At 42.7% G+C, this 27,746-nt stretch overlaps 1 protein-coding gene across 3 annotated transcripts in view; it reads right to left on the bottom strand.

Annotated features, from left to right (window-relative positions):
* Positions 1 to 25,980, bottom strand: part of LOC125459973 (Golgi-associated kinase 1A-like) — a 35,640-nt gene extending 9,660 nt beyond the window's left edge. Inside the window, exons 1-3 of one of the 3 annotated variants that reach the window (XM_048546973.2) lie at positions 25,876 to 25,980; positions 20,253 to 20,489; positions 10,049 to 11,410 (exon numbers count right to left, since the gene is read on the bottom strand). In XM_048546973.2, coding sequence (XP_048402930.1) covers positions 10,049 to 11,101 — 1,053 coding nt within the window. In that variant the 5' untranslated portion in view covers positions 11,102 to 11,410; positions 20,253 to 20,489; positions 25,876 to 25,980. Of the gene's footprint in view, positions 1 to 10,048; positions 11,411 to 17,875; positions 17,987 to 20,252; positions 20,523 to 25,875 lie in introns of those variants that run through there. The other 2 variants (XM_059651543.1, XM_059651544.1) reach the window with 2 other exon arrangements.
* Between the last annotated feature and the right edge of the window lie 1,766 nt (positions 25,981 to 27,746).

Raw genomic sequence — 27,746 nt, 5'->3', positions numbered from 1 at the left:
GAAACTCACCCTCTCCTCCTCTTTTCAAGAGGTACGGGCTCATTCTGAATAGCTCAGCTCAGCTCCACGCTGTGGCTTTGACTACTCGATGCCCCATGCTCAAGTGTACCAGCTACTAACAGCGTCTTCTGCTGTCAGTAGGTTACAACTGCATGAACGAGCTGACGACATGAAACTCTCAGGATAATTGCATACCACCGCAATAAATGAGGGGGCCGAAGAACAGTACAAAAATATGTCAGCCTTCATTTCCAGAAAGTTCATATTTAAGCAAACTTATTAGCCTTTTCAAAGAGGTAACAGAAACATGCGAGGGATGGAGTGTACTAGTATGTTTAGGAAGTCTATGGACATGAGAAGCTTGTGATAAATATTAGGCTGTGCAGAGGCAGGGAGCAGAATAAATGGAAGACTTGAAAAGCATCAGAAATACAGCAGTATAATGTCCTGTCAGAAAGTCAACCAAACTGTTGGGAATTTTGCCATCATAGGTATAACTTGTAAACCAACATGATTTCAAACCAGCAACTTTACTTGTAAATCTATGGGAAAATTGCCTGCAACAAGTAATATTTCTCCAATGTAACAGACAGATTCTGGCACCCACAATTTACTGGAAGCCACAGATAAAGACTTATGACTGCCTGAAAATTATGTATGTGATGTATTTACTCAAAGCTTTCCCTGAAGTCAAGGTGCTCCTTCCACAATCCCTATTACATCTGCTGATGCCCAGAGGGGTTCACATAAATAGAAGATGAACGATTGATGCTGCAACTTGGAAAGATGTGCAGCTCATAGTTAGACCAATACAGAAAGAAATCTCGGAGGGAGTTCGAGGCAAACCGGACAGGATTTCAAAGCTTCAAACAGCTATGTCTCCTGTTCAGCATCGACCAGGAATAGCCAATTCCTTCTGTAGGTTAATCTATTGGCATTATTACACAGGAACCTGGAAGCCTAAACTCTTAGTTCCTATTTGTTAAAGCGTTTATTAAAAAATTACAAACCACAGGCTAGGCCTCAGCTGGAGCCTGCTACTTCATTCTGGGCATCACATTTTATGAACGAGGTGAGAGATCTGGAAAAGGCGCAAATAAGATTGATCAGGGTAGCCATGGGAATTATGTTACACTGCAAGGCGACTGAGCTTGGTTTTGTCTTCCTTACAGCAAAGAAGGCTGAGAGCCCACGATCCAGACACCAGGAGAGGCTGAACTATTCTCAATTATTCCCAACAATTAACATCATCAGGCCTTGGGTGTGTAATCTGGTGGATTTTAGTGGACCCCACACCCTACACCTACCATAGAGTCATTGAATTACACAGCATGGAAACAGACTCCTTGGCCCAATGCCTTCATTCCAACCAGATATTCCAATCTGACTTAGTCCCACTTTCCACCATTTGGCCCATATCCTTCTAAACCATTCCTATTCACGTAGCCATCCAGATACCTTTTAAATATTGTCATTGTATCAGCCTCCACTGTTTCCTCCGGCAGTTCATTCCATACACGTACCCTCCCTGTGTGAAAATTTTACCCCTCGGGTCCTTTTTTAAATTCTTGCCCCCTCATCTTAAACTATGCCCTCCAGGTTTGGACACCCCGCCCTCGGAAAAGGACCTTGTCTATTCACGCGATCCATGCCCCTCATGATTTTATAAACCGCTATAAGATCGCCCCTCAGCCTCCAATGCTCCGAGGGAAAATAGCCCCAGCCTATTCAGCCTCTCCCTATAGCTCAAACCTCTAACCCTCGCAACATCCTTGCTAATCTTTTCCACACCGTTTCCAGTTTCACAACATTGTTCCACCCTGTCTACCTGCGATTCCGCTTTTATGGAACAATGCACCTGCATCCCTAAGTCTCTTTGTTCTGCAACACCCCCAGAGCCCTAGCATTAAATATATGTAGCCTGTTCTGGGTTACTTTGCCAAAATGCAACACACTCACATTTATCTAAGTTAAAATCCGTCTGACATTTGCAGGTACCTTGGCCGGTTTGATCAAAGTTCTGTCATTCTGAGATAATCTTCTTTACTGCCCGCTGGGGATCGGCAATGGCCTAGCGGTATTGTTGCTAGACTATTAATCCAGAAACCCGACTGATGTGGCATCAAGGAGCCCTAATATCAAAGTTCCTTCAGTGTTGCTGGATCAAAATCCCAGAAATCCCTCCCTAACAGCATTGCAGGTCAACCTGCGACAGCTCACCACCACCTTCTGAAGGATCTAAAAGTTAAAGTTCTAAATTGGTGGAAGGCCAATTTGCCCACACCAGGCAAAAACTTTCAAAGGTTGACTGGGGACAGATGTTTGCAGGCAATGGGCGGCATCGTGGCTCAGTGGTTAGCACTGCAGCCTCACAGCACCAGGGACCTGGGTTTGATTCCAGCCTCGGGCAACTGTCTGTGCGGAGTTTGCACATTCTCCCTGTGTCTGCGTGGGTTTCCTCTGGGTACTCCAGTTTCCTCCCACAGCCCAAAGATGTGCAGGCTTAGGTGGATTGGCCATGCCAAATTGCCCGTAGTATTCAGGGGTGTGTGGGTTATAGGGGGATGGGTTTGAGTGGGTTGCTCCAAAGGGCGATGTGAACTTGTTGGGCCGAAGGACCTGTTTCCACACTGTAGGGAATCTAATCTAATCTAAAAACTGGAATCAATGGGTTCGGGGGGGTAAACTCTGGTGGGTGGAGTCATGCCTGACACCGAGGGAGATGGTCGTGGTTGTTGGAGGTCAATCACCTCAGCTCCAGGACATCTCTGCAGGAGTTTCTCAGGATAGTGTCCTTGAACCAACCATCTTCATCTGCTTCATCAATGACGTTCGCCCAGAAATGGATGTTCACTCTTGATTGCACAATGTTTCAGCACCATTCATGACTCTTCATGCCCGCTTGATTGGCACTACATCTACAAGCATCCACTCCCTCCTTCACCAACACTCAGTCGCAGCAGTGTGTACTATCTACAAGATGCACTGCAGAAATTCACCAAAGATGCTCAGACTGAACCTTCCAAACCCATGACCACCCTCTTCTAGATGAACAAGGGCAGCAGACATATAGGAACACCATCATCTCCATGCTCCCCTCAAAGTCACTCATCATCCTGACTTGGAAATATATCGCTGTTCCTTCACTGTCGCTGGGTCAAATTCCTGGAATTCCCTCCCTAATAGCTTTGTGGGTCAACCCAAGGCAGGAGGACTGCAGCGGTTCAAGAAGGCAGCTCACTACCACCTTCTCAAGGACAACTAGGGACGGGCAAGAAATGCTGGCCAGCCAGTGACACCCACAGCCCACAAATGAATCGAAAAAAAATTACACCACCTATTTTGGTGTCATCTACAAAGTTACTAACCATACACCCTATATTCAAATATATAAATTATAAAAAAAAGTGGACCCAGCACCAATCCTTGCCGCATACCGCTGGTCACATTTTTCAAGATATCGTTATTTATTTCCCTATGTTTTCTAACTTCCATCTCCTTCTCCACAGTAAACACAGATGCAAATAATCGTTTGGTATCCCCCCGCCATTTCCTGTGGTTCTAAAGACCTTGCTGATCTTTAAAGGTTGGTCCCCCTCGTTCTCACACACCACCCTACCAACCTCCGGATACAACGCATCATCCTCCGACACTTCCACCATCTACAATCCGACCCCACCACCCAAGACATTTTTCCATCCCCACCCCTGTCTGCTTTCCGGAGAGACCACTCTCTCCGTGACTCCCTTGTCCGCTCCACACTGCCCTCCAACCCCACCACACCCGGCACCTTCCCCTGCAACCGCAGGAAATGCTACACTTGCCCCCACACCTCCTCCCTCACCTCTATCCCAGGCTCCAAGATGACTTTCCATATTAAGCAGAGGTTCACCTGCACATCTACCAATGTGGTATACTGCATCCATTGTACCCGGTGTGGCTTCCTCTACATTGGGGAAACCAAGCGGAGGCTTGCGGACCGCTTTGCAGAACACCTCTGCTCGGTTCGCAATAAACAACTGCACCTCCCAGTCGCAAACCATTTCCACTCCCCCTCCCATTCTTTAGATGACATGTCCATCATGGGCCTCCTGCAGTGCCACAATGATGCCACCCGAAGGTTGCAGAAACAGCAACTCATATTCCGCTTGGGAACCCTGCAGCCCAATGGTATCAGTATGGACTTCACCAGCTTCAAAATCTCCCCTTCCCCCACCGCATCCCAAAACTAGCCCAGTTCGTCCCCTCCCCCCACTGCACCACACAACCAGCCCAGCTCTTCCCCTCCACCCACTGCATCCCAAAACCAATCCAACCTGTCTCTGCCTCCCTAACCTGTTCTTCCTCTCACCCATCCCTTCCTCCCACCCCAAGCCGCACCTCCATCTCCTACCTAATAACCTCATCCCACCTCCTTGACGTGTCCGTCTTCCCTGGACTGACCTATCCCCTCCTTACCTCCCCACCTATACTCTCCTCTCCACCTATCTTCTTTTCTCTCCATCTTCGGTCCACCTCCCCCTCTCTGCCTATTTATTCCAGAACCCTCACCCCATCCCCCTCTCTGATGAAGGGTCTAGGCCCGAAACGTCAGCTTTTGTGCTCCTGAGATGCTGCTGGGCCTGCTGTGTTCATCCAGCCTCACATTTCATGATCTTTAAAGGGCCCTGTTCTCTCCCTCGTTACCCTTTTGTCCTTACTATATTTGTGGAAACCCTTTGGGTTGTCCTTAATCCTATTTTCCAAAACTATTTCATGTCCCCTTTTGCCCTCCTGATTTCCCTCAAGTGTACTCCTAGCACCTTTCTACTCTTCCAGGGAGTCATCCAATCCCTGCTCTCTATACCTGACATATACTTCCTTCTCATTCTTGACCAAAACCTGAACTTGTGTGGTCACCCCACATTTCCTACACCTACCAGACTTGCCCATCACCCTAACCAGAACATACTGTCTCTGGGCTCTCATTATCTCATTTTTGAAGGCTTCCCATTACCTGCAAACATGTGTCCCCAGTCAACCTTTGAAAGTTTTTGCCTGGTGTGGGCAAATTGGCCTTCCACCAATTTAGAACTTTAACTTTTAGATCCTTCAGAAGGTGGTGGTGAGCTGCCTTCTTGAGCTGCTGCAGGCTGACCCACAATGCTGTTAGGGAGGGATTTCTGGGATTCTGATCCAGCAACACTGAAGGAACTTAGATATATTTCCAAGTCAGGATGTTGAGTGGCTTGGAGGGGAACGCAGTGAGGGTGAAGCTGATTGATTGTCATTAGGTTTGATGTGTATAAAGCAAAAGTAGAAAGTGGAGGTGAGCTACAGACCATGGGCCAAATGGTCTAATCCAGTTCTCTCCATTTGTTTTGCTTTCTTTCCATGCCTCTCCCTATTTAGGTTTCCTGGGAATAGCAAATGGGAAGGGGTCTTGGTCTTTTGGTCCCAAGCTCTTTCAAAGCCACATTGTGATCTAATATAAGAGGTGACTCGAGAATGTTGGTGTTCCTTAGCCACTGGGTCCATTCTGGTCCTCTCCATTATTACACTCACTGCATGGCAGATCAGGGTGAGGCCTTCTTGTTCTGTCTTTTCTATATTACAGAGAAGGAGGTGCTGAATGTCTTAAAACACATAAAGGTGGATAAATCCCCGAAACCTGACCGGTGCACCCTAAAACTCTGTGGGAAGCAAGGGAAGAGATTACTGGGCCCCTTGCTCAGATATTTGTATCATCAATAGCCATAGGTGAGGTGCTAAAAGACTGGAGGTTAGTTAATGTGGTACCACTATTTAAAAAAGGTGGTAAGGAAAAGGCAGGGGACTATAGAGCAGTGAGCCTGACATCAGCGGTGGGCAAGTTGTTGGAGGGAAACCTGAGGGACAGGATTTACAAGTATTTGGAGAGGCAAGGACTGATTAGGCATAGTCAACGTGGCTTTATGTGTGAGGAAGTTAAGTCTCACTAACTTGATTGAATTTTTTGAAGAAATGACGAAGAGGATTGATGAGGGCAAAATGGTGGATGTGATCCATATGGATTCCTGTAAGGCATTCGACAAGGTTCCTCATGGTTGATTGGTTAGCAAGGTCAGATCACACAGAATACAGGGAGATCTAACCATTGGGTACAGAACTGACTCAAAGGCTGAAGACAGAGGGTGGTGGTGGAGAGTTGTTTCTCAGACTGGAGGCCTGTAACCAGCAGTGTGCCACAAGGAGGATTCTGGGTCCACTGCTTTTCATCATTTATATAAATGATTTGTATGTGAACATAGGAGATACGATTAATAAGCTTGCAGATGACACAAAAATTGCAAGTGCAGTGAACAGAGAAGAAGGTTACCTCACAGTACAATGGGATCTTGCTCAGATGGGCCAATGGATTGACAAGTAGCAGATGGAGTTTCATTTAGGTAAGTGTGAGGTGCTGCATTTTGAAAAGACAAATCAGCGCAGGACCTATACACTTAATGGTAAGGTCCTGGGGAGTGCTGCTGAACAAACAGACCTTGGAGTGCAGGTTCATAGTTCCTTGAAAGTGGAATCACAGCTGGATATGAGAGTGAGGAAGGTATGCTTGCCTTTACTGGTTAATGCAATAAGTATAGGAGTTCGGTGGTCATATTGAGACTGTACACAACATTGGCCAGACCACTTTTGGAGTATTGCATGCAATTCTGGTCTCCCTCCTATAGGCAGGATGTTGTGAACCTTGAAAGGGTTCAAAAAGGATTTATAAGGATGTTGCCAGGGTTGGAGGGTTTGAGTTATAGGTAGGGGCTGAATAGGCTGGGGCTATATTCCCTGGAGCGTCGGAGGCTGAGGGATGACCTTATAGAGGTTTATAAAATCATGAGAGACATGGATAGGGTGAATAGACAAGGTCTTTTCTCCAGAGTGGGGGGAGTACAAAACTAGAGGGCATAGGTTTAAGGTGAGAGGGGAAGGATATAAAAGGGACCTAAGGGGTGTTGTTTTCATGCAGAGGACGTGATGAAGGCTGGTACAATTACAACATTTAAAAGGGATCTAGTTGGGTATATGAATAGGAAGGGTTTAGAGGGATATGGGCCAAATGCTGGCAGATGGGCCTGGATTTATTTAGGATACCAGGTCAGCGGGTTGGACCACTGGGTCAGTTCCGCACTGCATATCTTTATGACTCTATGACTGTATAACTATGGATAGACAATGGATGTGAGTTTGCCCGCTGAGCTGGAAGGTTAGTTTTCAGACGTTTCATCACCATTCTAGGTAACATCATCAGTGAGCCTCCAACGAAGCGCTGGTGTTATGTCCCGCTTTCTATTTATCTGGTTAGGTTTCCTTGGGTTGGTGATGTCATTTCCTGTTCTTTTTCTCAGGGGATGGTAGATCGGCTCCAATCAAAGTGGTGTCCTTCCTTATCTGTATGTAAGGATACTAGTGATAGTGGGTCATGTCGTTTTGTGGCTAGTTGATGTTCATGTATCCTGATGGCTAGCTTCCTGCCAGTTTGTCCAATGTAGTGTTTGTCACAGTTCTTGCAAGGTATTTTGTAGATGGCGTTCGTTTTATTTGTTGTCTGTATAGGGTCTTTTAAGTTCATTAGCTGCTGTTTTAGTGTGTTGGTGGGTTTGTGGGCTACCCTGATGCCAAGGGGTCCGAGTAGTCTGGCAGTCATTTCGGGAATGTCTTTGATGTAGGGGAGAGTGGTTATGGTTTCTGGGCCCGTTTTGTCTGTTTGTTTGGGTTTGTTGCTGAGGAATCGGCGGACTGTGTTCATTGGGTACCCATTCTTTTTGAATACGCTGTATAGGTGATTTTCCTCTGCTCTGCATAGTTCCTCTGTGCTGCAGTGTGTGGTGGCTCGTTGGAATAATGTTCTAATGCAGCTTCGTTTGTGGGTGTTGGGATGGTTGCTCCTGTAGTTCAGTATTTGGTCCGTATGTGTTGTTTTTCTGTAGACGCTGGTCTGAAGTTCCCCATTGGCTGTTCGCTCTACTGTGACATCTAGGAATGGCAGTTTTTTGTTGTTTTCCTCCTCTTTTGTGAATGTTATGCCAGTAAGGGTATTATTGATGGTCTTGAAGGTTTCCTCTAATTTGTTTTGTTTAGTGATGACAAAGGTGTCATCCACAGAGCGGACCCGAAGTTTGGGTTGGATGATTGGCAGAGCTGTTTGTTCGAGTCTCTGCATTACTGCCTCTGCTAAGAACCCTGATATCGGAGATCCCATGGGTGTACCGTTGGTTTGTCTGTAGGTTTTGTTATTGAAAGTGAAGTGGGTGGTAAGGCATAGTCCACTAGCTTGATGATGATGTTCTTGCTGATGAGGTTGATGGTGTCTGGTGTATGTGTCTTCTGTTCTTCTAATAGTGTAGTCAGTGTTTCTTTGGCCAGGTTGATGTTGATGGATGTGAACAGGGCTGTTACGTCAAAGGAGACCATTATTTCATCCTCTTCTATCTTGGTGTCTTTGGTGTTCAGGAATTCTTGGGTGGAGTGAATGGAGTGGTGGGAGTCTTCTACTCGGTGTTTTAGTCTTTGGTGTAGTTCCTTGGCTAATCTGTAGGTTGGTGTTCCAGGTAGCGACACTATGGGCCTGAGGGGGGTTTCTGGTTTGTGAATTTTTGGTAGTCCGTAGAAGCATGGTGTGTTGGATCCATCTGGTTTCATTTTTTGGAAGTCTCTCTTGTTTAATTCTCCAGATTTTTGAAGTTTTTGAGTAACGCTGTGATTCGGTTCTCTCGTTGTGGGGTTGGGTCTATCGCCACCTGTTGGTAAGTGTCGGTATCTGCGAGCAGTGCGTTCGCTTTCTCAATGTCGTCTGTTCGGTTTAAGATGACTGTCAAGCGTCCGACATCAGGGTTCTTAGCCACAAAATGACATGACCCACTATCACTCGTATCCTTACACACAGATGAGGAAGGACACCACTTTGATTGGGACAACACATCCATCCTAGGACAAGCCAAAACAGAGGCACGCACAAGAATTCCTAGAAGCATGGCATTCCAACCGGAACTCCATCAACAAACACATTGATTTGGAGCCAATCTGCCATCACCTGAGAAAAAGAACAGGAAATGACATCACCAACACAGGAAATGGCATCACCAGCCCAAGGAAACCTAAACGGATAAATAGAAAGCGGGACATAACACCAGCGTTTTGCCGGAGGCTCACTGATGATGTTACCTAGAATGGTGACGAAACGTCTGAAAACTAATCTTCCAGCTCAGCGAGCAAACTCACATCCAGAACCTCAACCTGAGCTACAAATCTTTTCAAAACATGGATAGACAATAAATGCTGGCCAACCAGAGATACCCATGACCCATGAATGAATTAAAATAAAAATGCCAGTCTTTAAACCTCCAATTACATTTGCATCTATAGTTTTATGCGGCAGTGAATTCAAAATTTCTGCTCCCCTTGTAGGTTGAGATCAAGTTTAAGATTATGCCCCATTGTTCTTGATTCTCCCATTACAGGAAACAGTTTCTCCCTAACAATCCCATAAAATCCTTTTTAACATTTTGAACACCTTGATTAGATTACCTTACAATCCTCTAAACTCAAACGGCTTGAGCTCTTTCACAGATAACAAGATGTAGAGCTGGATGAACACAGCAGGCCAAGCAGCATCAGAGGAGCAGGAAGGCTGTCGTTTCGGGTCTGGAACCTTCTTCAGAAATGATGATGAAGGGTCTAGGCCCGAAACATCAGGTTTCCTGCTGCTCTGATGCTGTTTGGCCTGCTGTGTTCATCCAGCTCTACACCTTGTTATCTCAGATTCTCCAGTATCTGCAGTTCCGACTATCTCTGAGCTCTTTCACAAACTGTTTTATAAAATGTGATCAGGGACGATAGGACCATCCCGTAGTGTCATCCTTAACTGCCCTTTGGAAGATGGTGTCTTCTAAAACCTGGCTGGAAAAATTCTGGAAAATATGCTGTGCCTCCACTTCAAGCCCAATATATCCTTCCTCCCTGAAACTAAATGTAATCATCTCAATGTGGATCAGAGCGTTGCTCTGAGAAGCTAAAAGTACCTTTGTCCCTGAATTACCTGGAAGAAATAATCCAATAATTTCAGCTTCTCGAGCTCTGGGCTGTTGTCTCGGAAACATATTTCGTCTTGCAGTGCACCGCACTGTCGAAATACAGATGGGAACTGCGCCACGTGGAAAAGGTACATGTCCAGGTGCAGGCTCATGCCTGGGGGGAGAGAGATCTCTGGGTCCCACCACACGACTGGCTTGGCAGACCCGTTGGTATATTTCACTGGCAGCAGGGGGCACTGCAGGCGCCGTGTCACCACTGGCTGACTGATGCCGAGACCCAGAATCCTGTCCAGGTGGAAAGCAGCTACTTCCCTCAGGTCACTCATCTCCTTCACAATCCCACAAACTCCTTCTCTACAGCGGTCTCTGCTGCCCTCCAGAGGACGGGAACTGTTAATGCTCAGGACGACACGGGCCATCTCCTCCCCTCTGGTGAAATGGTCAACTTTCTGAACAAATCCCCTGGCCAGGAGATGTACCAGCCTCTTGTCCCTTTGACTGAACCAAGTAATGGGCTTTTCCAAGGCTGGTCCCCCAAGGAAATCCTCTGAGTGCAACCTGCCACGTCGAAGGCATTCCAAGTTTGTTCTGGCTGGTTTCTTTGCTTCTTTCAATTTCTTCGCCTCTTGTTTCTTTGAGGAAGCCACATTATTCTTTTTGGCTGACTTCTGAGTAACATCCATCTCTTCTTCGTCCCGTGGAGCACCCACTATCTCATTGTCGTCTCCCAGCCACTTTGTGCTGTCTTTGCTTTTTGACTTTCTGAATGGCCTGGGTTTGGAAGCCTTTTGATGAAGGTTTGACTCTATAATCTGAACAGAATCCAGAAGAAAAAGATCCCTCAATTTGAATTTTCTCTGCTGTTGCAAATCACTGGGATGGACAGACTTGCCCTTGATCGCTCTTGTTCTTGTATAAACCTGCTCAGTTTCCTGCACACGGGACTTGCTGGCTGTCGCTGCTGAGTGAACATCCAAGGTTTTTATTGTACAAAGCAGGATGTACACAGATCCAAGGAGGCTGACACATAAAAGCACTCTCTTTTTGTTCAGTCTCATCTTGTCTTTCTCCGGTAACCCAAAGGAACAGAGAAAGTGGTGCGGTTTCTTAAATTTCACAAAGCACTCTGGCACAGTCTGAAAAAACCTTCAAGAATCAAGACACACTACAATTTTGGCTGCTGCTGTATTGCAGTCTTCATTAGTTAAACTTAACTCCTGCATCCAATGCACAGTAATGAATATTTGGGAGTTCTTAAAGGCGGTGACCCAGTTGAGGAACTCAGATGTTTTTATATATAGAATAATGAATGGTTGGGAGCTACACACTGCTGAAATCTCACCAAGGGGTTCAGATGATGATGAAAACTGCAAAAGATAAAATTCACAAGATATATTATTGAAACCTCAGAAGCTGATTACAGCCTTAAATTCATTGCGGATGAATCTGTAACTTCAGACTGTAAGAAGCAATTCAACATGAGTGAGGAGTTTACCCTTTCATCAAGATTATTTATTTCATCAAGATTATTTACAGTTCTATCTTGTAGCTGTGTAATGTACTGATTATAATTAGTGCAGTGCATATATATGTCAGTGTGATTTCTAAACTGATGGTGTTTGCTTTGGTTCATGGTATTTTATGAATGTTTTACAATATTCTGTATGTGTGGGCTGCATGTACTGTTGTACATTGGTGATAATTAGCCATAGTCCATAAGCGACCATACAGGTCCTGTTTGTTAGAGAGGAACTAGTTATGTAGCTTACGGAGCAATAATCAGGATCAAGCATGGAGAAAAGTGAAAGGGTAGGCCTCTACAAACAACCTGAGTGTCTGAGCACTCTCTCTGTGTGTGACACTTTAAACAGCTAACTAACCTCCACACCTTCTACTGGTGATCCATGTATAACAGTGTGATATATGCATAGTCCTATGGTATTTGATACCAACTTGATGGATGAGATATTCTATCACATTTCAGTCTGACATGTACTGTTTATTGCTATTTTATATCAGTATGATTTAGATGCTGTTTTTCAGCATTTTTTATCTGTGTGATTTCAAATTGATGTGATGTATATGCTGTTTCACTGCATTTTTGTTGTACATAAAGTATAGATGGTATCATGGTAATCTACATCAATGTGATGCATATACTGATTTACACTAATTTATATTGGTGCAATATATTTATGTTTTGTAGTATTTCATGTGCTGTATAAATCGTCCCCCAGTGTTTTCTGTTCACCTGATGTGAGTTATTATATTTGATCTTGTTTGTCCTTCAAGGTCAAAATGTCCATGTTCATTATCTTGGCTTGTTTCAGGTACCAGTGGGTGTGTAGGTGACTGCTCGGGCCAATCTGCGCCTGGAAGTGTTTTGCTGCCAATATGATAGTATCCCCAAGGTGACCGAGTTTCAGATATGTTGCAGCTTCAATATTCCCTGTCCCCTTGTTTCTCTTCTGCCTCTGATAAGCACCTGCTTCTGAAAGAGGCCCCAGTGTGATCCTGAGTGATTTGAGGTTTAATTCAAATTCCTAAGTGAAGTCTTCAAAGATATCTTGCAGCACTTGTTTCAACTTCATGGAAGTGTATACCCCCACTTCCAAGCTCTCCGCAGAACATTCACTTTGGTACGTGAGTGTCAATCCATGACCAGACCAGCTCAGTTGTGATGATCTGGATACTTGACATATCGGCTCAGGTGAACGCCAGAGTGCCTGGCACTTCATCCTGCCATCTGATCCTCAGAAGTTTCTGAGGGCAGCTCAAATGAAAGTGGCATGATGCAGATAAACAGTGCAAGTTGTCTGTGAATCCAGCAGAGAGGACTTCTGCTTTTCAACTTTCAGTTAGCTACGTAGGCTTCGTCCTCTTTGCCCTGTACTGCAATCAATGTTACTCAAAGGCTTTTCTTAATTCGCTAATTCTTGTCTACATCTCATCCTCAATCTTGACGGCTGAAGAAGTGTGCTACTGCATAAATGATACTTGCTGACCAGTTCTGACCATTTACTGAAATCTAAGCCTCAAGACAGGATTTTCCTGGAGCAGCCATGTGTATTACTTCAGTTTGATATCAGTATGATACCAGCATGCTGGGGCAGCACCGTGGCTCAGTGGTTAGCACTGCGCCAGGGGCTTGGGTTCAATTCCATCCTCAGGTGACTATCTGTGTGGATTTTGCACATTCTCCCCATGTCTGCGTGGGTTTCTTCCAGGTGCTCTGGTTTCCTCTCACAGTCCAAAGATGTGCAGGCTAGATGGATTGGCCATGCTAAATTGCCCGTAGTGTTCAGGGATGTGTAGATTAGATGTGTAGATTAGGTGGGTTATAGTGATCAGGGTGAGATGCTCTGAAGGTCAGTGTGGACTTGTTGGGCTGAAGGGCCTGTCCCCGCACTGTAGGGATTCTGTGACAATGTATATGTGGTTTTATGGGATTTGATCATTGTGCTACATACAATACTTCACAGTTATCTGCATTCAGTGTGTTTTATGTTGGTGTAATGTGTATGTTTTTAACTTGTTGCCATTTATCTGATGTTCATGTCTTTACATAGGTTTGATTTAAATGTTGTTTTGTCATATGTTATAAGTATCAGTTATGCACAATTTTACGGTATTTTATATCAGAGAGATGTATTTGCTTTTTCACAATTGGTGTGATGTCGACACTGGTGTATTGTTCTGTTACAAACATTGCTTTGTGGTATTTGACATGGGAGCGTTATATACACTAGTTTAGGGCATTTTATATCAGTGTGAAGTATATATTCAGAAGTCCCACGACACCAGGTTATAGTCCAACAGGTTTATTTGAAATCACAAGCTTTCAGAATGCTGTTCCTTCATCAGGCTCCTTCACCTGATGAAGGAGCAAAGCTCTGAAAGCTTGTGATTTCAAATAAACCAGTTGGACTATAACCTGGTGTTGTGGGACTTCTAACCTTCTCCCAGCCCAGTCCAACACCAGCACCTCCACTTCATGAAGTATATATTGAATGATGTTTTTTTATCAGCATGATGTGTTTATTTACACATTTTTACATTTGTGTGATACATAATGCTGTTGGTTTTATTGCTGTGGTGTAATTTCTGTATTATTGTATTTCATTTTGTGATGTTTTAAAAATGTTTTATGCTAATTATATTACTGTGTACATTCCATATTTTGTGCTGTTCTTTCCTAGTTCCTTTATGCTGCTGTACAGCACTCCATTCTGATCCATAAACGCTGTTAAGTGTTTTATGTCAGTGTGATGTAAACAGTGGTTTGCGGTCTTTTGTATCAGTGATTAATTAACAGCTTTATGATTTGATTGGTACAAAGTCTATGTTTTACACTGTTTGAGGTCAGTACGAAGTGCACACAGCTTAGGTATGTTATGTATCAGTGTGATGTGTACGCTGCTTAGGTATGTTATGTATCAGTGTGATGTGTACACTGCTTAGGTATGTTATGTATCAGTGTGATGTGCACACAGCTGAGGTATGTTATGTATCAGCGTGATGTGTACACTGCTTAGGTATGTTATGTATCAGTGTGATGTGTACACTGCTTCGGTATGTTATGTATCAGTGTGATGTGTACACTGCTCAGGTATGTTATGTATCAGTGTGATGTGTACACTGCTTAGGTATGTTATGTATCAGTGTGATGTGTACACTGCTCAGGTATGTTATGTCTGTGTGATGTGTACACAGCTTCAGTATGTTATGTATCAGTGTGACGTGTACACAGCTTAGGTATGTTATGTATCAGTGTGATGTGTACACTGCTTAGGTATGTTATGTATCAGTGTGATGTGTACACTGCTTAGGTATGTTAAGTATCAGTGTGATGTGTACACAGCTTAGGTATGTTATATATCAGTGTGATGTGTACACTGCTTAGGTATGTTATGTATCAGTGTGATGTGTACACTGCTTAGGTATGTTAAGTATCAGTGTGATGTGTACACTGCTTAGGTATGTTATGTATCAGTGTGATGTGTACACTGCTTAGGTATGTTATGTCTGTGGGATGTGTACACAGCTTCGGTATGTTATGTATCAGTGTGATGTGTACACTGCTTAGGTATGTTATGTCTGTGTGATGTCTACACAGCTTAGGTATGTTATGTCTGTGTGATGTGTACACAGCTTCGGTATGTTATGTATCAGTGTGATGTGTACACTGCTTAGGTATGTTATGTCTGTGTGATGTGTACACTGCTTAGGTATGTTATGTCTGTGTGATGTGTACACAGCTTAGGTATGTTATGTCTGTGTGATGTGTACTCAGCTTCGGTATGTTATGTATCAGTGTGATGTGTACACTGCTTAGGTATGTTATGTCTGTGTGATGTGTACACTGCTTAGGTATGTTATGTCTGTGTGATGTGTACACAGCTTAGGTATGTTATGTCTGTGTGCCACCTTAGTGTTTTGTGGTATTCCATATTATTCAATGTTTGTTTTGCAGCAATACATAAGCTATTGTATAACATATAAATGTATACATATGTCAGTATCATCTATATAGTTTTATGGTATTTTATATCAATGTAATTAATATGGTACAGAAACAGGCAATTCAGCTGATCCAGTCTGTCAGTTTTATGCACCACCTAAATTTATCATCCTACCATCAATTGCCTTCTCCCTCAAATGTTTGTCTGCTTTTACTTAAATGCATCTGTACTATTCTCAGTTACATCCATGTCCTCAGCATTCTGTGGGTGAAGAAGTTTTTCCAACATGCTCCATCAGATTTCTCGGTGATTATCATATGTTGAGATCCTCTAGTTATCCTGTTCACCACAAGAGGGAACATTCTCTCTATTCACTCTCAAAATCTTCCTGCATTTTAAGGATCTCTATCAGGTCATCCCATTTCATTTTTATAAGAGAAAGGTAACAGAGGTCTATCTACCCTGGCATTACCCTTGTAAAACGTTTCTGCACTCTATTTAGTGCCTCCATAATTCTAAATACGGTGACCAGAATTGTATGCTCAAATTGTTGTCCAACCCTGGTTTGACATTGATTCAGCAGAACCTCCATCCTTTTCAATGTTCCCATCTGGGATGGAGCCCTTGTTCTCAAAATCACAAGGTAGAGGAGCAGAAGTAGGGCATTTGGCCCATCGAGTCAGTTCCACCACTCAATGAAATCGAATAATAGCCGAGCCACTTACTATTGGCAAAGAGAGATGAAGATTAGGGAAGTAAAAACGTGGCTAAAGGAGTGGGCTAGGGAAAGAGGGGTTCCATTTCGTGGGGAACTAGCACCATTATTGGAACAGAAGGGAAGAGAGTCCACTTCAGCTGATCTGAGACTAGGATCCTACTAGAAAAGCTACATAAAGTGGTCATTGGATTTTAAAGTGAGGTACGACTCAGCGGAGGTTATTAAAGTTTCCGGAGCAAGTAATAGGACAGAGTGTATGGAAAGGGTCAGGAATGTAACTTTGGGCACAGAATAAGAGGGCAGTCAACACAGAACTGCGGGCGTTGCAGTTAAATACACACAGTATATGGAACAAGAACAGTGAGGTTGTAGCTCACACTGAAATTGACACATACAATGTTGTGGGCATCACAGGGACGTAGCTATAAGGTGATCGGGGCTGGAAACTAATTATCCAAGGATTCACGTCGTATTGAAAGGACAGGCACGTGGGCAGAGGGGTTGCCTCATTCATAAGGAATGAAATTAATTTAATAGCAAGAAGCAAAATGGAGTCAGAAAGTATCAATTGCGTGTGTGTGTGTGTGTGTGTGTGCGCGCGCGCGCGCGCGTGTGCATGTGCGTGCGCGCGCGCGTGTGCGTGTGTGCAGTTGATAAACTGCAAAGGAGAAAAGACCATGATGGGGGCTACATACAGGCCTCCAAGCAAGAGTCAAAATGTGGGATAGAAAATAAATCAGGAGAGAGAAAAGGCATGTAAGAAAGGCACTATGACAATAATCATAGGGGACTTCAATATGCGAGTCGACTGGGAGAATCAAGTCGGTGGCTATTCCCAAGAAAAGGAATTTATTAAATGTCTACACAGTGGTTTTTTTTATCAGCTTGTGCTGGAGTTCACCAAGGAATGGTCAATTCTGGATTCGGTGATGTGTAATGAGGCAAACTTGATTACGGAGCTGCAGGTAGATGAACCCCTAGGGGGCAGTGACCATAATATAACAGAATTCGTCTTGCAGTTTCATAGGAAGAAGCTGGAATCAGGTGTAACTAATATTGAGTAATGGTAATTACAAAGACATGAGGGAGGAGCTGGCTCAGAATTTGATTGGAAGGGGAGCCTAGCAGGGGAGATGGTGGAGCAGCAATGACAGGGCTTTCTAAGTGTGATTTGGAAGCATAGCAGAAATCCATGCCAAGGAAGAAGATGCATACAAAGGGGAGGATGAGGCAACAACGGCTGACAAGGGAAGTCAATGATAGCATAAAAGCAAAAGAAAAAGGATTACAATGTGGTAGAGATTAGTGGGAAATCAAAGGATTGGGAAACCTTTAAAAACCAGGAACGGACAGCAGAAAAAACATAAGGGAGAATAAAATATGAGGACAGTTAGTACTAGCTAGTAACATAAAAAAAATTGTAAGAGAGACAGAGTTAAGAGTGGACACTGGGAAAAAATGAGGTTGGAAAGTTGAAATGGGGAGCAAAGAAATGGCAGAGGAGTTGAACAGGGAGTTTGCATCAGTTTTCACAATCACAAACACCAGCAGCATACCAGAGTTAGGAGAGTCAGGGACAGAGGAGAATGTAGTAGCCATTCGTAAGGAGAAGATGCTGGGGAAGATGAGAAATCTGAGAGTGGATAAATCACCTGGACCTGATGGACTATGTCGCAGGGTTCTGAAGGAGATGGCTGAAGAGATTGTGGAAACACTAGTAGGTGATTTTTCAGCAATCATTGGAGTCAAGGAGGGTTCCAGAGGACTGCAAATGGCTAATGTAACACCCCTGTTGAAGAAGGGAGAGGAAGAAAACAGGAAATTATAGGATGGTTAGCCTGACTTCACTCATTTATAAGATTTTAGATTCTCCTTCTCAACCTTCTCCTGAGGTGTGTGACCCTCAGGTTAAACCACCACCAGTTATCTCTTTCTAATGATAGAGCAATCAAGTAGGAGTATGGTGACTTTAATTTAACTATCGCAGTGTCATCTGCAAACTTGGCTACTATACATTCACTTTCCTCATCCAAGACATTAATATATATTGTAAATAGTTATTGCCCAAACACTGATCTTCTAATAGTTCCACTAGTTGCAGGTTGCTAACCTGAAAATAACCTCTTATCCCAACTCTGTATTTGAATTTGATTTATTTGTCACACTTAGTGTCATTATCCTAATGGGTAGAGCAACCATGCAAGGAGTACATTGTAGGGTCGACGGGGCTGCATTTTTATTTCCAGTTCAGATGGTCAATCCAGCTTCATTCCTTTTTTGAGAATTCCTAGCATGGCCATGTCATTTTCCAGGCCATTTCAGAGGGCAGCTAAGAGTCCACCACATTGGGGCAGCACAGTGGCTCAGTGGTTAGCACTGCTGCCTCACAGTGCCAGGGACCTGGGTTCGATTCCAGCCTCGGGCGACTGTCTGTTTGAAGTTTGCACATTCTCCCCGTGTCTGCGTGGGTTTCCTCCGGGTGTTCTGCTTTCCCCTGACAGCCCAGAGACGTGCAGGATAGTTGGATTGGCTGTGCTGAAGGGCCCAGGGATGTGTAGATTAGGTGGAAAATACTGAGGTAGGGGAATGGGTCTGGGTGGGATGCTCTTTAGAGGGGCGGTGTGGACCTGTTGGGCTGAATGGCCTGTATCCATACTATAGGGATTCTATGATTATCATTCTATGTTTATCACATTATTGTGGGTCTAGAGTAGACCAGGTAAGGATGACAGACTTCCTTCTGTAAAGGGGATTCATTACCCAATTAGATTTTTCATAATAATGACTTCCAGAACTTTTTAAATTCTTGAATTCAAATTCCACCATCTGCCATGGCTGTATTCAAATGCAGATCTACGAAGCCAAACCTGGGTCTCCATATTACTCTGATAATATCACTGCACCATCACATCTCCTGTATCACTGTGATATAGACATGGTTTCATAGTATTCTATATCTGTGTGATTTATATATTGTCAAATGATTTTCTTCACATAAGTGTGATATACAATTGTTTTATGGAATGTTATATCTCTTTGAAATATTCTTGCTTTCTACTCTTTTATACCAATTTTACACAGTTTCGTGCCAATGCGATGTATATGCTATTTAATGGCATTTTATATCAGTGTGATGTACAGACTGCTTTACTTTTATATCATTGTATTGTGTACACTGCTTTACGGTATATGATTAAAATGTATTTGTTGTTTATGTTATTTTATAGTCATCTGACATCTACAATGTTTCATGACATTTTATTAGATTAGATTAGATTCCCTACAGTGTGGAAACAGGCCCTCCGTCCCAACGAGTTCACACCACCCCTTACAGCATCCCACCCAGACCCATCCCCCTATAACCCACACACCCCTGAACACTACGGGCATATTTTTCTTTGATGTATATGCAGTTTGATTGCATTACATACAATGTAGCAATGAGATTAGAGTACTGTTTTAATCTTATTGCTGTAATGTGTACTGTTTCATGGTTTCTTAGTTGGCATAATTTAAGGATAATTTTTATCAACCTGTTCCAACATGCGATGACACACCTCTGGAGCAGATAAGACTTGGGCCTGGGCTCCTGGCCTAAAGTTAGGGACACTACGAGTATGCCACAAGAACTATCTTGGCACGTTGTTGTGTGGTATTTATATCAATGTGATGTACACGTTATATTACAGGTCTCTTAGTTGTTCATTGCAATGAAATGAGAGATAGAATGATTCTGTGTTAAGTACAAACTTGTGCGACCATTAGCTGGCTACAGTTTCAAATGCAAATGAGATGTGTGTACTACCCATTCGTTTGAATCCACAATCTTCCTGCATCCACATACACTGAGAACTGGCATCGGAAGCTACATTGTATCATTCAGATCCAAAGTGGGCTCTGTCACATGTGTTTGGAATAAAAATTATCACCTCCTAAAATAAAACAAGTAGCCACAACTTCTCCAGTGGGACCACTGATACCAATCATCACTCCAAACATTCAAAACGAAAGCAAGGAGATTTATCTCACCGGTAAAAAATGTGATGGGTCACATTTTCTTCAGCCTTTTTGAATTGAGCTCTGTATTCTTGCTGCCACAGTGAGTTACACTCTGTCCGCCTAGAGTAATGAACTCTGGTTGTCATCTTTTTACTGCCAAGCTTGAAATGTCCAGTAATGAGTCACGTAATCATATTACTACGATGCATCATTCCATTTCTTCAGACAGTGTGGTGTGCCTTGCAAAATATGTGAGAACTCCTGCAACTGAAATGGTTTCAAGGATAGGAAGAAAGGAGTGGTGTGCTTTCTTTTTATACATTTGAACACAATCCAACTGCACGGATTCATTAGAAAAAAAACACAACATGTTTGAACTCGAGACTATAATGGAGAAACACTGGGAGGGATTAGCAGCGTGTTATATATTCCAACGGGCTGTCAGATTAACAACATTAAAAAGTAGCACCACATCTCTGAGAGGGAAGTGAAATTATTTACTGAATGTGTCACTATTGATGACTCGCTTTGAGAAGTCTGAGAAATATAGGGAAAAAGCAAGAGTAATAGTAGATTGAAGATTCACTGTGATATTTTCGCATTAAAAAGGTACAGTGGCTCAGAAAGCATAAAATCCACTCAGAAGAACACTTTTAACAAGGAGGTAACAAGCGCCAGAAGAGAAGGGGGCAGTCCAGGAAGGGGTAACAGTGGGAGAGCAGTGATCACAATCCAATTAGATTTAACAGTTCTGAGGAAGGGTCACTGGACCTGAAACATTAACTCTGTTTTCTCCTCCACAGATGCTGCCAGACCTGCTGAGCTTTTCCAGCAACTTTGTTTTCGTTCCCACATTTAATACTACGTGGAAAACGATAGACACAGACTGCAAGTGAACACTTTATATTTGGGATATGCTCGTTTTGCTGGCTTGGCTAAAAGTGGATTGTAAAAAAAAACTATTCAATGTTATGAATGTCAGAGCTATGGCAAGTGAGTTCCCCACAAAGGAGAAGGATTGGACTCAGGAATTCACCTAAACAGCGAGACAAAGCCTGGAACATGCTGTTAGAGGAATAGCCGCTAGTGCTTTCCATCATCTAGTAAATGACAAGAGCACAATGGAAATAATGGAAAGCCATCACACCAAGAGTGGGTGGGGTACATGTTGCCATCTGTAAGGAAGAAGTCACCACATCATAGCTATGTGGGGCCCTTCAAAGGGAAACAGCAGAAGACAGACCATGAAGGCAAAACAAGCTCAAGAGCTCAGTATTTCTCTGCATCTTGGGCATGAGGGCTGTTTTTTTGGACTGAAGGACTGTCACCAACAGTGTTCTGCGGGGATCGGTGCTGAGTCCACTTTTGTTATTTACATAAATGACTTGGACGAGGATTTAGAAAGCATGGTTAGTAAGTTTGCGGACAACATCAAAATCGGTGGTATAGTGGCAAGTGTGGAAGGTTATCTAAGATTACCAAGGAATCTTGATCAACTGGGCTAATGGGCCGAGGAGTGGCAGATGGAGTTGAATTTGGATAAATGCACAGTGTTGCATGACCAAGAAGGTCGACAAATAATGTTCCTTTATTGGCCAAAACCAAAAATATGAGTAAGATTAGGCTCTAACTTTATAAAACACCAGCTAGACTACAGAGAGTTCAATAATCAAGTGATAAAGGCTTGAGGTAAACTGTGGTAGAATTAGATAGAACCTAAATAGACTTTTCACCCAGAGGGTTTTGGAGGTCTGGAATCTATTGCCTGACAGGGGGCAGAGGCAAAAACCCTCATCACATTGTTAAAAAGCAGTTAACATACACCTAACTTACAGAGTTTCAGTTCAAGGTCAATATGGGATTAGACCAAATAGCTTTTTTCAAACTCTCTCAGCCATGATGCACTTCTTGCTGTGTTACCACATTTCTATCATAATCATCCCCTTCTGGTTATCTGTCTTCATTAACATCCTCCTCATTGAAATTTCTGTCACATTCCCTCAGTTTGTATAATGGACAACTCATCCACAATGATGGATTTTCACCTCAGTGTTAAGTTGAAAATCAATCCTATTGTGAGTTAATGTTGTTTGCTGAGGACTAGGGGTGTTGAGTAACTTGTGCAATTTCACAATCACTGGTTTTTCAAGTCAATGTTTGTTAGCATCTCGTGAGATAAATTTATTGAGAATTTTTTTAACCACAACATTTTAGAAATAGAGGTGGCTCAAACAGCCACATTTTTGTCCCTGAGCCCATAGGTTGTGTGTTCAAGTCCCACTCCAAATTTGAACACTGATCTTTGAGCTGACACCCATCCTTTCTGTCAGATCTATATTAAAGTTTTGCCCACACAGATGAACATAGGATCTCCTAACACTTTCAGAAAACACTTTTCTTGTATCTAGAAAATATTTATCCCTCAACCACTGTCACATCTGATCATTATACCATTGCTGTTGGTTAAATTTTCCTGTGAACAAATTCCCTGCTGTGTTCTGTAATGTAGGAATGATTATACGTCAAAAGTACATTATTATTTCTAAGTTGCTTTTAGGTATTCTGCAGTTTGTGAAAAATAGTCAGTGTGTTGAGTACAGGAGTTGGGAGGATATATTGCAGTTGTACAGGGCGTTGGTTAGGCCACTTTTGGAAGACTACGCACTAGTCTGGTTTCGCTGTTATAGCAGGATGTTACGAAACTCGAACGGATGTAAATTGATTTTCAAGGATGGTGCCAGGGTTGGAGGGTTTGAGCTGTACGGATAGGCTGGATAGGGTGGGGCTATTTTCCCTGGGCCACCAGAGGCTGAAGAGAGATCTTATTAAGGTTTATAAATTCATGAGGGGCATGGATAGGGTTAATAGCAAAGGTTTTTTTTCCCAGGACGGGGTGTTCAAAACTAAAGGGCATAGGTTTAAGGTGAGAGAGGAAAGATATGAAAGGGACCGAAGGGGCAATGTTTTCATGTGGAGGCTGGAACAATTACAGCATTTAAAAGGCATCTGGATGGGTATACGAATAGGAAGGCTTTAGAGCGATATGGGCCAAATGGAGCTGGCAAATGGAGCTAGTTTCATTTAGGATGTCTGGTTGGCATAGACAAGTTGGACCGAAGGGTCTGTTTCCATGCTGTGTGACCCTATGAGTCTGCACGAGTTACTAAAAGAGCCAAAGACAAAATGAGGAAACATTATTTTACACAGTGAGTTACAATGATCTGCAATGCATTGTTCAAGAGTTTGATTTGATTTTGATTTATTGTCACATGTACCGAAATATAGTGAAGAGCTTTGTTTATGAGCGGTACAGGCAGATCACAGCAAGCAAAGAATGTACTGATCAAAAAGACTTAGGCACACACACTTACGTTGCAGATTACATTATTTGAGGCTAGAGGCCATTCAACAGTCTGATAACAACTGGAAAGAAGTGGTTCCTGAACCTGCTGGTGTGTGTGTTCAGGCTCCGGTATATTCTGCCTTACGGAAGAGGTTGTAAGAGATCGTTACCGGGATGCAATGGGTCTTAGATGACGTTGGCCACCTTTCTGTGGCAGAGGGCTGTGGAAATAGAGTCTATGGATGGAAGTTTAGCTTCTGTGATGGTCTGGGCTGTGCACACCACTTTCTGTAGTTTCTTATGGTCCTGGGCAGAGCAGTTGCCATACCAGGCTGCAATGTACCCGGACAGTACACTTACAATGGTGCACCTGTAGAAGTTGGGTGGGGAACCTTATGGACATGCCAAATGGAGAGTCAATAGTAACATTCAGAAGGGAATTGGTTAATAAGAGGGACAAGTTCACAAGGCCATGGGTAAACAGCAGTGTTGGGATTAATTGGATAGCCCATGCCAAAGTCTACACAGGTATAAGGGGGCCAAATAATTGCCTTCTGTGCTGTATCATTTTGATGCTTCACAAGGAATATTTTCTTTGTGATACTACTGAACTTAGCATACTTAAGCCAGCCTTTCTTTCTCATGCTGACTTTCCCCACATCCAACAGTAAGTCATAAGACAAACTGACATGGTTTGTTTCCTGCATGCTAACAGGGTGCTGCTCAAGGCCAGCCAATCCACAAGTGCGTAAAACAATGCAGCCAGATTCAATCTTAGCTAAACTTCACCTCACACTGTCCTGCTTTGTGCCTGGGAGAGTGCGCCAACATGCTAACCAAAAGTAGATTCCCACCTGTACATTTTTGGCAGTTCTTTTGAATTAATTTACCCACATCAATTTTCTCAAAGAATGTAGATCACACACAGATCACACAAACAGGCAACTTCAAACAAGTAAAATCAATACCATCTAAATAATCGGTGTGGTTTATTCCTCTGCTAATGATAATGTAACTTTATCCTGTCATATTCTTTCCAACATTAACCATCACCACATTGTCTTGTTACATTTCAGCATTGCCTAAATGTAGGTAAACATTATTTAAAGAAGAAATATAATCATTTGAAGTATTGCATAACCCTCAATTTTCTATCAAGGGAATATACTCTTACATTTTCTGGTGCCTCAGACCTAGGCCTCAAAATACCTGCAGAACTGATGAAATTGTAACTTGTTACAGTCACTCGTCCTTACAGAAGCATTTTTGAGGTGTTAAGAAAATGGTCTTTTGCCTATCTGAAGGGATAATTAATATCACTCTGAAACGTGATATTTATAAGAGATGGGCCAGTTCAAACCTCAAGGATTTAGAATTTTACTTCGACTTATAAACTACTGCCAAAATTGTAATTTTTTTTTGTTCCTGGCAATTTCCCAGCCTTCCAAGTGACACCTATGCTCATGCCGTACTGAGGTAAGGTAAACAGCCTTGTCTATCACTGATGCTAACTTTGACCCAGGATGGTGGCCCATTCAACACAATAAAGATTCCATTTCCCCATTTTAAAATTAATTTTGTCACCTCACCTTTGGATCACCTCACAATAGAGGCCCACAAGGGCAACTTTGCTCCCGGTTTCTGTCAAGGCAGCAGATGGAATAGCTCATCTCCTGTCTCTGCCAACCGAGGCAGATGGAGGGGCTCCTTCCTCTCCGCTGAGATTCCTTGGAGGCAGTGATTGGAAATTCCCACATGAAAGGTCACGGGCAGTAACCCAAGTGTACCCACTGTTTATCCACCTAACAGCAACAACAACATTCACTCATATTAACCTGGTAAAATATGGCGAGATACCAAAGACAAGATGAGGAAACATTATTTAACATAGGGGATTACAACGATCCACAATGCACTGTCCAAAGATGTAATAGAAACAGAAAGTCGGTAGTAACATTCAAAAGGGAGTTGGATAAATGTGTAAGGGGGACATATTTACAAGGCCATGGGGAAAGAACAGAGTTTTGGGACCAATTGGATAGCCCTATCTGAAAGCCAAGACAGATATGATGGGGCCAAATGTTTGCCTTCTGTACCGTATTATTTTGACGTTTCACGAGGGAGGTTTCTTTGTATTACTACTAAACAGCAGCTTAAGGAGACCCAGAAGAACATGTCTCATTCTAAATCACGTAATGACCATGCACAGAGTGAACAATGAGTGGCCCCCCACTTCGGCCTCCTTAGTTGACTCGTAATTGACTTTCGATAAATATACACACAAGCAGGCAAAAAAGAAGTTTAACTTACCTCCTGATCAAAATAGGCTTCTTCATAGATAGTTAGAACGTATTCCAAATGAAAATGACTTTCCTTTCTGATTTTGAAGCAGCTAGCTTAAAACAGCCTGCACTTTGGCCTTTAATTTTACAATTAGATCGCTGATGTTTCATTATAAATTTCTCAAAGGTCATGGACTTCAACCATAAATAATTCACCATAATTTGAACACACTCCAACATACCACTTTGGGCTGATTATCATACTTGATACAGTATATGCAGCTTTACCTAGCTTTACCATGTTTAACCAGAACTGGATGATTACATTCAATGCGATATCTTGGCCTACTTATTGTTCCATCTAATGAGGGATTATTTCGAATGGAAAATGGAACATTACTTCTTTCAACCCACTCTATTTTTATAATTACTCTCTCAAAACTCTGCTAGTTACTGGGAGAAGGAAACAATGCTTCTGAACTCTGCGTCATAACTCTGACCTCTTGTCCCTTGGAATTTACTGAATCATTGCTGCTTGGCTTGATTATTCTTCCTTCACTTGAGTGGTCAGAGCCAGAGACAATCTGGTGAATTTCCTCTTTTATCACCAGATGTAAAATAATTTACAGTGAGGGATTGACTGTCTATTAGATGCCATGCCTGTTACCCTTTTATACTTTAGTCAACAAGAAACAAGAGCAAGTTGTGCTGTGGGGGAATGGGGGCAGCATGGTAACTGGAAGACTAGATTTCTCTGGAAGATGGTTTCTTACGAAAAGCAACGTGTTGCAAGAACTGATCATGTGATGAAGCTGCCTGGATGATCAATGGCAAAAAAGCAAAGGGTATATATGAAGTTTATCGCAGGGAACATCACCATTGAGTTGACTGGAGCAATTCAGCAGGGTTCAACAGAAATGCCTTGCGCTAGCTAAAAGGGTTGAAAACCCTTGAAAAGCAACTGATTCTCTTAACAGTGCATTAAATTTCTGAGATAGTGAAGCTGAGAAGAAAGGAAGATGCTGTGAATGCCTCCAGAGTTAAAGACCATTAGAACAAGGAGAGTTCTGGCCCAAGCAAATGAATAGAAACTCAGCAGGTCTGGCAGCATTAATGGGGAGAAACAAAGTTAATGTTTCAGATCCAGTGACCCTTCTTCAGAAGTGAGTTCTGACCAAAGGTGGCTACACTTCATTAGTTCACAACATCCAAGTTAAATGGTGAATCTACAACCATGGGATGGTTGCCTTTAGGGGACAATCTTACTGCAAGTAAGCTGAAGGCCCAAGAAACATCAACCCTTATCTATAACATTGGAACAATATTCAACCAAGTGGTTTCTCTCCCAATTTATGTTAAGGATCTGAAATGGAGATACAAGTCAAATAGATGTATAAGTAAATATGAATTAAGAAGTTGCAGTTAGCGTGTAAGTAATAGTGTTCACTTTATTTTGAGTATTTTCAATGGAACTGGTTAAAGTAGTGTCATAGAACATAGGACAATACAGCGCAGAACAGGCCCTTTGGCCCTCGATGTTGCGCCGACTATATCTGATTGTTAATGTTCATATTCTCTAAGCAGTTAAAATTCTTTGGGCTTTAACAGTAAACATTGCGGCTTCATTCTTTTGACAAATACTTGGGTTATCATATTTCAAGAAAGAAATAATCAAATGTTACTGCTTGATTGAGATCTCCTAATATTTTGTTTGTGATTATCATATGCCTTTATTAGACGTTAGTAAGCTTTAATAACAATGTCCCTTGTATCTGGATCCATACTGTTTATATGAATAGAAAATAGGACGGCACAATTTCCAGGATCATACCACACACACTTCCTATCAATATAAAAAATGTTCATTTGCCTTTTTTCAGCCCAAGCTATCTCTCTGTC

The sequence above is a fragment of the Stegostoma tigrinum genome, chromosome 16, assembly GCF_030684315.1.
Source record: "Stegostoma tigrinum isolate sSteTig4 chromosome 16, sSteTig4.hap1, whole genome shotgun sequence".
Lineage (NCBI taxonomy): Eukaryota > Metazoa > Chordata > Chondrichthyes > Orectolobiformes > Stegostomatidae > Stegostoma > Stegostoma tigrinum.
Note: the sequence above shows the minus strand (reverse complement) of the source record. Positions and strands in the feature narration are given on the sequence as shown.